Below are 12,423 nucleotides of genomic sequence, written 5' to 3'. Positions count from 1 at the left end.
CCACAATGGGGGGTCGAAGTTTTACATAGGAATTTATGGAGTAAATCTTTAAAAATCTTCTTCTCAGAAACTAATCAGCCAAGAAAGCTGAAACTTGTGTGGAAGCATCCTCAGGTAGTGTAGACTCAGAGTTGTGAAATTCATGATCCCTGGGGGTGGGTGGGGCCACAATGGGGGCTCGAAGTTCTACATTGTAATATATAGAGTAAATCTTTAAAAATCTTCTTCTCAGAAACTAATCAGCCAGGAAAGCTGAAACTTGTGTGGAAGTATCCCCAGGTAGTGTAGATTTAAAGTTGTGAAAATCATGATCCCTGGGGGTAAGGTGGGGCCACAATGGGGGGGTCAAAATTTTACATAGGAATATATAGAGTAAATCTTTAAAAATCTTCTTCTCAGAAACTAATCAGCCAGGAAAGCTGAAACTTGTGTGGAAGCATCTTCAGGTAGTGTAGATTCAAAGTTGTGAAAATCGTGATCCCTGGGGGTAGGGTGGGCCACATGGGGGGGGGGGAGGGGGGGTCGAAGTTTTACATAAGAATATATAGTTTAAATCTTTAAAAATCTTCTTCCCAAAAACTAATCAGCTAGGAAAGCTGATACTTGTGTGGAAGCATCCTCAGGTAGTGTAGATTCAAAGTTGTGAAAATCATGATCCCTGGGGGTAGGGTGGGGCACAATGGAGGGTCCAAGTTTTACATAGGAATATATAGAGTAAATCTTTAAAAATCTTCTTCTCAGAAACTAATCAGCCAGGAAAGCTGAAACTTGTGTGGAAGCATCTTCAGGTAGTGTAGATTCAAAGTTGTGAAAATCGTGATCCCTGGGGGTAGGGTGGGCCACATGGGGGGGGGAGGGGGGGTCGAAGTTTTACATAAGAATATATAGTGTAAATCTTTAAAAATCTTCTTCCCAAAAACTAATCAGCTAGGAAAGCTGATACTTGTGTGGAAGCATCCTCAGGTAGTGTAGATTCAAAGTTGTGAAAATCATGATCCCTGGGGGTAGGGTGGGGCACAATGGAGGGTCCAAGTTTTACATAGGAATATATAGAGTAAATCTTTAAAAATCTTCTTCTCAGAAACTAATCAGCCAGGAAAGCTGAAACTTGTGTGGAAGCATCTTCAGGTAGTGTAGATTCAAAGTTGTGTAAATTGTGATCCCTGGGGGTAGGGTGGGGCACAATGGAGGGTCCAAGTTTTACATAGGAATATATAGAGTAAATCTTTAAAAATCTTCTTCTCAGAAACTAATCAGCCAGGAAAGCTGAAACTTGTGTGGAAGTATCCTTAGGTAGTGTAGATTCAAAGTTGTGAAAATCATGATCCCTGGGGGTAGGGTGGAGCCACATGGGGGGAGGGGGGGGTCGAAGTTTTACATAAGAATATATAGTTTAAATCTTTAAAAATCTTCTTCCCAAAAACTAATCAGCTAGGAAAGCTGATACTTGTGTGGAAGCATCCTCAGGTAGTGTAGATTCAAAGTTGTGAAAATCATGATCCCTGGGGGTAGGGTGGGGCACAATGGAGGGTCCAAGTTTTACATAGGAATATATAGAGTAAATCTTTAAAAATCTTCTTCTCAGAAACTAATCAGCCAGGAAAGCTGAAACTTGTGTGGAAGTATCCTTAGGTAGTGTAGATTCAAAGTTGTGAAAATCATGATCCCTGGGGGTAGGGTGGAGCCACATGGGGGGGGGGGGGGGGGGGGGGGTTAAAGTTTTACATAGCAATATATAGAGTAAAACTTTTAAAATCTTCTCAGAAACTATAATCAGCCAGATGATTCTTTATAATTGTTAAGACTTTGGCTCCAGGACAATTCTTCGGCCTCACAAGAAGGTTCAGAGTTTGATGTAGCTTTATATCTCATAGATAAACAATTATTAAGGATCTTTTTGAGAACTGCAATACTCATCATGTGATATGACTATAAAACCATCCTGTTAGAAAAGGGACTAATGATTATAAACATAAAAAATATCCAGGGGGGAAAATGGATTTTATTTATACAGGATCTACATGTATTATTGTACATTGTCCAGATTGTTTGTAATATGATTCCATTGAGCTAATTTTATCATACCTATTGTTCCTCAGGTGAGCGATGTGGCCCATGGGCCTCTTGTTAGAGTATGGGTAGGTGAACTGTGATGGTCATATTTAAATTAATTATTACTGGTCCAGTCTTCACCAAACTTGGAGTGATGGTGCATCTTAGTATGACAGAGACAGGGTCATGATTTTTGGAAATTTAAAAAAAAAAATTTTTTAATAGTATTGTCAATTTGTGTATTTTGAAGTGAGTGAGTGTGTATTGAATTGAACAGAGCCTCTACCTCAAATCGACTAATTATTGTGCTTTTTAATAAAAATTGTTAGGCACATCCTAAAACTGTTTTCTTTCTGACGTCCTAAAACTAGTTTGACTCTTTTCGGAAAAAGTAAGTTTGAGCAATCTTGGTTTTTCATTTAGCAAACTCGATGGAGTTCCAGTTTAAAAATATGGTTGAACCTGGCACTATTCTCTGCGTTTCTGAGCCTTTCGCTCACGTTTTGTCAAATAAAGAACATGATTATAGATGCGAAAACTGCATGAAAAGGTAACTGAGAATCCAAAGGCAATTTAGGTTAGAATGTCATATTGATATAATGCTTTCACGTTCCTGTGACCGTTTCGCAAAATTGTAACAATCCTCAGGGTTTATTGGATAAGCATGTTAATGACTCGTTTGGGAGAAAATTACTATAAACAGTTCGTTGAGATAAAATTCCTTACACATACAAAAGTAAAATTAAAATGATCTGGGTTGGGTTTATTACCCTTGCATTTTCTAATGCATTCTGTGAAAGAATTATACAATGTTGAACATGCCTCTGAAGTTTTTTAAATAACTCTTGTCATATACATAAAACATTGGAGTGTTAACACTGAAGCTGAGTCCACTCCATTAAGGGAAGAAGAATAAGTACAGATGTGTTGGGTTTTAAACTTTTAAAAAGGCTTTTTTTCGTGAATTTATTGATTTAGGCTGTTTTATATAAGAAAAATTCTTGGATAAGAAAGGGATGGTACATGTATCTGAGCCCATCATCTATAATTAAAGTTTATTTTCTTCTTATTTTTAATGGGTTGAATTTTTCAGTTTAATATATAAATTTGTTTTTACAGAGCAGGTGAATTGAAAAGATGTAGTGCCTGTGCATCTGTAAAATATTGTAGTACAAGGTGTCAGGTAAAGATAAAATCAATCATTTAAATTGAAATGATATTTAGTGCTTTTTTTTAGTTATATAACTGCTGTTATTTATTTGAAATATAGAAGTCTGACTGGTCTATTCACAAGAAGGAATGTCCATGTCTGAAGAGATTCCAGCCAAAGATTCCCACCGATAGTACCAGACTGTTGCTAAGACTGGTCATCAGATTCAATGTAGGTCCTATTTATTTATAACAACATAATAGTTGACAGATTCAAATTTTCCTCAAAGAGCTTTAGTTTTGCAGCTACATGTATGGTTATGAAATCCAAATACTGTACAGAATACGATATGTTTTTTGTTTGCAGGATAGCTCTACTGTACAAGAGTCAAAAGGAGTTCTTGCATTGAGGAGGTCTTTCAATAATCTTATGTCACGTAAGTTAACTGTATATATATCCATAGTAACTGTAAAACCCAAATTATCTATAATTATTTTTTTATTCAAAGTTTTTTATTGTTACACAAAATGTTTTTGCTGTAGGTAAAAAATTAATTGTAAGTTTCTCAATTCAAAAGCTTAAAAAAGGGAGAAAAAAAATGCAAAAGACTAATATTTCATTTGTACTGAAAGATGTGTTTCTTTCTTTTTTTTGGAGAAAGGTAATTGCTTAACTTTTGGGGCAATAATGAAAAACAATACAATTTAAAAACCACAGTCATGAGATAGAGACGTTTTAATTGTAGATGAAAAAGAAATAACAAATGATAAAAACCGATGTGATCAGCTCTCCCAGCATTTGTTCACTTTACAAAAGGTCACTGCTGGTGTCCTTGACCTTCCTTCTTCACATGACCTTCTACAGATATTTGGAAAGGTTAATGCATATTTATTTGTAGCTATTATGATAATGAAAGTAGGTTTTAAAAAATTCTATACACATGCGTTTAGTAAAAATCAGAACCCAGGAAAATGATGTATACCAGGTATTAATTTTCAATTTTGGTATATTAATACAGTATTGATGAACTTTTATAGTTCATTTTCTTTACCTTGCCTATATCTTAGTTTTTTTCTGACATCTTTCATTTTTTCGCTTAATTTTTGACAGTGCATGCATATACATTGTATGGAAATGTAGTCAACAGAATGAATAAGCTAGTATTAAAGTGATAATCTGCTAATTACAACTTTACGTAACAGATGACCACCAACAGTTTCACCATCTGTGGGGAGGAGATGCAGCCTATAGGTGTGGGGATATATTTAGGGTCAGTACTTGAAAACTGTACTTGATATTCAGTATATGTATAGAAGGGGGAATTAAAAGTAATAAAGTTTCGATAATTCCTACAGTAGCAATTGTTTTTGAAAGTGATAATAATGTCTTACTCTGCACTTTCCACCCCTAATATCTGTAACTTTTTAAACACATTATGTTTGTTTAAATGATATATAGATTTTTCTGACACACAAACAATTCTGTCACTTCCAGGCCCTCTCTACTGGACCACAGGTGTACACCTAATGCTGTCATCACATTCCAGGGCAAGTCTCTACACTTGAGAGCAGTTGCACAAATAGCAGATCCTACCCCTTCCAATGTAAGTTTTCCTGAAACTTGTAAGTTCTTTCTGAAAAAGTGGGGTTTTCTTTATTATATACTGCACAAATTTTATTTAGAAGTGTTGGGATTAAAGAAAACAATTTGTACTGGTACTGATAGTTTCATTACTTTATCAAGCCAGTTTTGTAGGTAGGGATCCTAATTTCTTGTGTATGTATCCTGTAGGTGTTCATCAGTTACATTGATCAGTTGAATTCCACAGCTGAGAGAAGGAGGATGCTGATGGAGCAGTATTACTTTAAGTGTAACTGTTCCTGGTGTCAGGACAAAGATTTGGTAAGATCAGTCTGTAGGGAATACATGTGTAAATTTCTGTACATGTGCTAATAAATTTGATTTTCTGCATCATCATCAATATCATCAATTCTATTATGATCCTTTCTTTTCACATAAAATATTACCAAGGTTAATACAATTTTATTAGTTATAAAGAAGAAAATTTGATTAAAATGCATAAAATTCTATCATTGTGAAAGGTAAAATACAATGCAAAAATCAGAAGTCCAAAATTAATATTAATCAATGTTCAACAGCTGGGAAGACGTATGAAAATGTGTGGCCAACATTATAATATAATATGTGTCAAGAACACATTCAAGACTAAAATTGACTTGGAATTGAATTGTCAAGCTGATACACAAATATTTCATGTTTGTCTGGCATGGAGACAGCAAGGAGTCCAGTGGGACTATACGCCAGGCCCGTCGGTCTTTCAATCCCATACTTCCTATCCACCAAGACTGACAGAAAGAATCCAAGCCTGGAGAAGACTACGACTCGGTCATTTCCAGCATCTGCTACATAAATTAGCCCATTATTATCCACAGCTATTCCTTTTGGATATCTCAGTTGTCCTTCTTTGACTCCATCATTGCCAAACTGGAAGAGAAACATTCCATATTTGTTGTACACTTTGATTTTATGGTTTCCTGAGTCGGATACAAAGATGTTGTCTTCGGAATCCGTAGCAAGGTACGAGGGGTTGTCATACACATTGCTAGGGTCCTCCTCTCCTAATTGTTTCTCTATAACACCAGTAGAAGAAGTTAGTGTGACAGTTTCATAAATCATGTCTGAGATGACAAATCTCCCATCACAAAGGGAAGCAACTCCAAAAGGAAATGACACAGTTCTTTCAGTGTATCGATTGGTAATGGAAGATATTTCAAAGGTTTCTAAATTAATTATTTTCAGACACTTTTCATTTTCGTCAGTGAAAACCACTTTCTGGTCCTTAAGTAAGCTTAATGATCGTGGACAACATCTTGGAAGGGGTACCATTTTGAGAAAAACTCCTTCTTTGGTATACATTTGAATTCTTCCATTGCCATTTTCTGCAACTACAAGCTTTTCATCTGCTGAAAATGCTATTCCATATGGAAGACTTAGTTGATACTGTTTTGTTCCCTTTCCTCCAATGTGACACAGTAGTTTTGCCACTGGGTAGCTAGGCTTGTGGTCCACTGGGTGACTCGCTATGGGACTTGACCTTCCATGGAAAAGTTTCATATCTTGTCTCCCCTTGACTCTGGATTCATAAATCCTACCAGGTATTTGATCTGAATGACCGTACTTCTTATGGAGGTCTATACATGTTGGTTTGAAGGTTGTTTGATCTCCATATATTATGTGACCAAGTTTTCCTACATTGCTAGACATATATTGAGCACATTTTGGAATGTCGACTAATTCTTTAGTGTAAATTTCCATGGTTTCAGTATCTTGGGTATCTTTCAATAGGGACTGGAAATTATCTAAAACTGTGTTGATATCTGGGACTCTGAGAAGAGATTCTAGTTTAGATTGTAGATTTGTTAAATGATGTATAAATCCCTTACAATTTTCTTTTCTTCTACTGAGGTCATCATATTTTTGTTGGTAGTCAACGTCTGTTTCTTTCAGCAATCTGCTCTGTTCTTGGTAGACATGATTTATCATCTTGTTGGAATGTTTCCTAATTTGAAGTTTTGTCTGTTCATGCTGACTTCTGATGTGACCTTCAATACTGGTCAAATTAAACATGACTTCATTTAAGAGGGAAAGCTGGGTTTGAAGTTGAGACATACTGTTTCTCATTTCAACCTTTTGAGGATTGCTGCTATATTGAACATTGATGACTTTGTGATTTCCATGCTCTTCCATGATGCATTTCACACAAATTCCCAAGCTGCAAGTTTCACAGTGATATTTCATTTGTTCATCCAAATGCACTGTACACTTTATGCTTTCATTTTCTCCTTGTCCAGATAAAACATGGAACATGATGTGATTTGATAAAACAGAATGAGAGTTGTGGTATGTGCAACACTGGGCACATAGGTACTTTTGACAATCGGCACAATAATGGTCCAAGGGATCGCTAAAGTCTTTCTCACACAGCCCACAAGTCAGGATTTTCTCACTGCTGCCTTTTTTCTTCCATTCTTTTAAAGCATCTTTCAATTTGACGACCCTAAAATCTTTAGTAAAGTCCAAGACCCCACTACCAGGGGAGTTAATCCATACTCTGCAGGTTGGACAGGGAAACCTCTTCAGTTTCAGTGTTTTGGAGACCTTTTTCTGGGACACGGAGATGTGGCCTTGTAAACACTGGGAACAGAAGGAGTGAAGGCAGGGGAGGGCAAAGGCATCCTCCAGCTCCCCAAGGCAGATAGCACACTGTAGCAGTTCAGAGGTCAAAGGCGACTCCATAGCTGTTCAACTTTTATTTCACGTTAATGCCTTCTTCTTTTGCTGTTTGAAATTTTATTTTGGTAAATGTCTCCAGTATTTTCTCACATCAATGTTGTGTACAGTTCAGTATAAAAACTGGCTCAGATTAAACAGGTGATATATGTCCCAGTACCAGTAATAGAAACTGTTTCTTGTTTGGTAACTAATGCCAATCACTAGTAATTTTACATGTATTTTCAATAAACTTTTATTCCATGCATCTTCCTCTTCAGTTTCTTCTCCATAGTTTGACACAGTGAAACTCCTTAATCTTTATATACCTCTGTTGCATCCATCGTAAGACAACATGACATGCACTATATCCTTAAACAAGAAACATGCTCCATGTTTCTCGATATATAGTAACAGCACTGAATCTCTCCAGGACCTTGTAAGACGTACTACACCTAGTACATGTGCATCATGTGCACGTGTCAGATAGTAGTGGCCATGTCATACAGGATCCTGTCAAGTACTGTGAGGGACCAGATGTTGTTTTAATCAAACTTCATAATCACCCTCAATCAATAGCTGAGACAGGAGTAGGGGTGGGGAGGGACTCATATTGATGTATGAGCCTCGCATGTGTTTTAATGTTCTATACGGTATAGACTTAGTAGGGACTCTTTCATTAGATTGATTACTGCCCCAGTATATTGGGATTTTACTTTTAGCACCAAATTAGATTGAGTGCTTATTTGGATGTTGTTCATTTTGGAGCTTTTTTATAGTTTGAGTTAGAGAAATGAAATACGGTACCAGTAGAATCAATTACCAGTATGCACATCTTTATCTATAAGTTGTTTACAGTTGTAATAGACCATTAAGTAGCATTTTATCGTTTTTGATCCCAATTTAAAAAATTTCCATCTAATTAAAAGAAAAAAATATTTAAATAGTTGAGTTGAAATAATCAGGTAGTAGGACTTTATTCACACAAGCACAAATGACAAGAGTGAAATAGCTGGATCAGTAATAAATTAAATTGGTTAAAGAATTGTTGTACATCTGTGTCCATCTCAGTGTGTACATACGAAGTGTGTATTGATTGATTGGTATTCTTGTATTGAGAGGAGAGGGTGACATCTGTGTGTAAGGAAACAGCTGTGAATGACATCAATAATATGCTGAATCTTCATTTGTATAAATCAATACAGTAATAACAAAATATATAACAGTTACACACAGATATTAAATAATTTGTTTTACAATACAATTTAGTATGAATCTTTATCATGTATAATATATGCCACAAAGTATCTGAAAGGTACACAATAAAAAAAAAAAATGTTTAAGTTAGTAAAGTAGTTATTAGAAGGAAGTTGAGAGGCTTTATTCATTCAGTCATGTAATGGCTAGATCACACATTTGTAAATTTATTGATTTTCCATGCATGAGTGACAGATTGATGCAAGTAATGCCAGTGGCAGTAAATTTTTTTCCTCAATCTATATAAATGATAGGTGATGTAGATGATGAATAACAAGATAGAGCTAAAGACATGTTTCCTAATCAGCATTTAGTACAAGTCATATTTACAGGTACTTTGCATTGAATGAAATCATACGATAATTAATTTACTAAAAAGTATATACTTTTTTAGTGCAGAATACTATATAGTGTCTGTACAGATACATGTACATATATGAAGACTGCATGATCATCATGGAATAATTTAATCATACCAATTCACTTTAGGTGATTTTTTGTCTTTAGGAGATTTCTATGCATGCAATAAAATGCCCAGACAAGGCCTGTGTGGAGGGGTTTATCTCACTGACTGATGGTGAGTAGTTTGTTCCCCATAGACGTGTACTGTAGATTCCTAATTAAACGCGAGGAAATTATATCTGCATAAAATTGCGAGAAGCACATCTCGCGAGTTTTAAAATCTAGCTTTAATTTTCTGACATATATAAACTAAATGAAATTATGATAACAATTTGGCATTCGCAATTTTATATTTTCGTGATTTGTTGCAAACCAGTTTAATTCTTGCGTAAAATATGGAACCTACAGTATACTAGAGCAAGCTAATAGGAGTGACTTTTCAGTCTTAAAGGTTATTTAAATATGTAATTAATAGTACCGGTATGTAGATAGCATTAACGCGTGTTTCTGTTGTTTATTTTTCAAGAAGAGAGAATGTAAGACATCATTGGAAACCCAGGGTAGTTTCTGCTACATTCTTATTTCTATTTTTTCTTTGGAGCAGAATCAATCTCGGGTTTCAGCTGATGATAGTTAGTGATCTAAGTAAAAAAAGAAATCTTTTCAGATGGTGCAATGCTAACTTCCTGCTTTGTTTGTGGTCAGTCAGTCAGTGACCACAAGTTTATTCAGACGGCCTTGGGATTGGAAGAGGAATGCCGAGGATGTCTGGAGGAAGCCAAGAAAGCCAAGCAGTTAAATGGCAAGTCTGTGTTATAAATGTGTTATAAATGGTGCTGTTACTGAAATGTACATGTATGAGAAAGATGCACATGTATTGGTACTCTTTCTATATGGGATCAAATATTGATACTATCAATAATTACCCCGTACTTGTGTCTTCATCCTTTCAATTTTTTTTTAATTTTTGATCAATTAATTAATGCATGTAATTTTTCTTTAAAATCTCTTATCTTATTGTTGCATATTTCCTTTTAGATCCAGAAAGAATCTTAAATATGTGTGAGAGCTGCTTAAATCAGAACAAAGACATTTTACATCCCCTTAATCTGAGCTGTGTAAAGATTTTAGACTGTTTATTTGATGCCTCAGTGGATCTCCAGTTATGGGACAAAGCTTTAATGTATGGAAGTGAAACTCTGCCTGCATACAGGTATTTTTGTACCATTACTAATGTAGTTGCCTTTTATTATAGTAATTAAATATCATCAAAATATGTAAATATGTTTCGTCTATGTTTAATTATAATAATGGTTGCTTCATCTGATATTATTACAATGGTGACTGCAGATAAAGACAGTGTTTTTAGGATACATAAGCCAAATACTTCAGATCTGCTGAATTTGTTTTTATTTATTTTGGTCATTCAATTTCTTGAAAGATATATTTTTTCAGTTTTGTTTTTTACCCAGGAAGTATTATCCCCCAAACAGTCCAAATCTAGGAATTCAGCTTTTAAAACTCGGGAAAATCCACCTCTATATACACAACTTAAAGGAAGCTCTCAAGCTCTTACAACAGGTTTGAAATCTTTTGTCAATTGAATTACTTTTTATTTCCAAGATAACATACCGGTAATTTTAAATTTGATAAATTATTTTTAAATATCAGATGCAAAGTTAATGGCAGTGTTGTTGAAAAAGTTGGACCTTTCATGTTAATACCCTGAAATGGTTGTGTCACTCACATGTACCTCTTCTCATCCATTAATCAGTCTCTTAATAGGTATTTTCCTAAATATTTTGCAGCATTTTAAAATGAGATATTCTTATTTATATCTTGATTGCATTCAATTTTCACCTTGATTGACATATTTTACCAAAGTTATCCCCCTTGGATATTTGATTTTCAAACAAGACCTTTCATACTGACACAACTAGTTTCTTTTTCTTGATTTTGCTATAAAGATGACGTGTTAATGTAATATACCAGTATTTTATTCCATATAGAGTAAAACATGCTTATAACGATGTGCCAGGGACAGATGATTTTGCCTCATTCTAAGCTTAAATTGTTATTTCCATCAAGTTTACGACATATAATAAAGTCACGGGCATTGAAAATCACTTTTCTCTAAGCATCAATTCATTTTAAGCATGTTCGCTATAACTGTGTTTTACTGTATTAATTATTATTGCACTAAATTTGACCAGAATATTTATTGTACTTTCACTTCCAGGCAAGAGATATTCTGTTGGTCACGCATGGACGAGATCATGTGCTTTATTCCCAACTTCTGGAGCTGTTAGACCAGACACAGGAAGAAATGAGAACGGAGCTGGAGTTTGACAGCTGATATTTCGTGATTGGACATTGAAACTGTGATCATGTTTTAGGATTCTAGTTAGCTGTAGCTACACAACAATTGAGTGACCATCATAAGGATAGCTAGGCTACACATACAGCAATCTGATTGTGCTATTTTTCACAAAGAACTTTGAACATACACATAAAAAACATCAATTACTATGAGGACTATGACTGCTATTAAAGTTTCTTTATAGAAAACAATGTAGTTGGTTTGTTGTTTTTTACTTATTAATTCACAAAAAACTATCTGAAAACAAATCATATTTTGCCTGTACGATATTTTGTGGAAATTGATTTTTCAACAAGTTAATGTAGCATATTTTTGAAAGTAACCATAATTCTTATTCATGTATGCAAGACTTTAGCAATAACTTGATTTAGCAGAAGCTTAATAGAATACACAGCAAAATGTAATACATTTACAGTACTGCTTAGGCTATTTTATAATTAATCCTCTTGCACCATTTAAGATGATGAATGAACTTAATACTGAATTAAATATTTTGGCCAAAATGACTTCGACACTGGCAAGACTGCTGCTTCAATTCATTTTATTGCTATATTGAAAAGGGGAACAACTTCATTTTTTAAATATGAAAATTCCACTTTGCAAATCTTGCATTAAATACTGCTTTAATATCTTGTCTGCCGCATTATATTTCAAATTTTTTTTGGCCCCAGAAACTATGAATTAATTTTTCTAGCCAAAATTCCCAAAATGTTTTATAGAATTCACAAGCCTTGTAATTGGTCAACAACGCATCAACTAAGTTAGAGGATTTACAATTTGCTTGCATGTACATTGGGAAAGCAGAAACGTATGCTTTGGAGTTTTTTTAATCACTACTCTCAAAACCTACAGTTTTATTACCGGTATCAATTCATCTTCCCTAGCCAAGGGT

At 34.8% G+C, this 12,423-nt stretch overlaps 2 protein-coding genes across 2 annotated transcripts; one reads left to right on the top strand and one right to left on the bottom strand.

The window, feature by feature from the left end:
* The first annotated feature begins 2,453 nt into the window (after positions 1–2,453).
* On the top strand, positions 2,454–11,702 carry LOC105322176 (histone-lysine N-methyltransferase SMYD3). The gene is made up of 13 exons (XM_011420731.4): positions 2,454–2,602; positions 3,172–3,235; positions 3,323–3,433; positions 3,569–3,638; positions 3,948–4,078; positions 4,405–4,472; positions 4,697–4,805; positions 4,994–5,104; positions 9,257–9,326; positions 9,819–9,953; positions 10,190–10,364; positions 10,624–10,732; positions 11,391–11,702. Exons 1-13 carry the CDS (start codon positions 2,484–2,486, stop codon positions 11,505–11,507), a joined length of 1,389 nt encoding a protein of 462 aa, XP_011419033.3. The 5' UTR covers positions 2,454–2,483; the 3' UTR covers positions 11,508–11,702.
* Positions 3,923–8,976, bottom strand: LOC117681578 (tripartite motif-containing protein 2). Its single transcript, XM_034446716.2, has one exon. The coding sequence runs from the start codon at positions 7,517–7,519 to the stop codon at positions 5,429–5,431; it is 2,091 nt and encodes a 696-aa protein (XP_034302607.2). The 5' UTR covers positions 7,520–8,976; the 3' UTR covers positions 3,923–5,428.
* Positions 11,703–12,423: the final 721 nt, after the last annotated feature.

The sequence above is a fragment of the Magallana gigas genome, chromosome 2 (genome assembly GCF_963853765.1).
Source record: "Magallana gigas chromosome 2, xbMagGiga1.1, whole genome shotgun sequence".
In the NCBI taxonomy this organism is placed as follows: domain Eukaryota; kingdom Metazoa; phylum Mollusca; class Bivalvia; order Ostreida; family Ostreidae; genus Magallana; species Magallana gigas.
The sequence above is the reverse complement of the archived record's forward strand: the minus strand, read 5'-3'. Positions and strand labels throughout refer to the sequence as shown.

What these genes read in the sequence shown, in the direction of transcription:
- LOC117681578 (XM_034446716.2), bottom strand. Translation starts at nt 7,519, where the DNA reads ATGGAGTCGCCTTTGACCTCTGAACTGCTACAGTGTGCTATCTGCCTT.
- LOC105322176 (XM_011420731.4), top strand. Translation starts at nt 2,484, where the DNA reads ATGGAGTTCCAGTTTAAAAATATGGTTGAACCTGGCACTATTCTCTGC. An exon ending in TTCTACAGATATTTGGAAAG is followed by an intron (nt 4,079 to 4,404) that starts GTTAATGCATAT and finishes TTTACGTAACAG; the next exon opens with ATGACCACCAACAGTTTCAC. An exon ending in CTCTCAAGCTCTTACAACAG is followed by an intron (nt 10,733 to 11,390) that starts GTTTGAAATCTT and finishes TTTCACTTCCAG; the next exon opens with GCAAGAGATATTCTGTTGGT.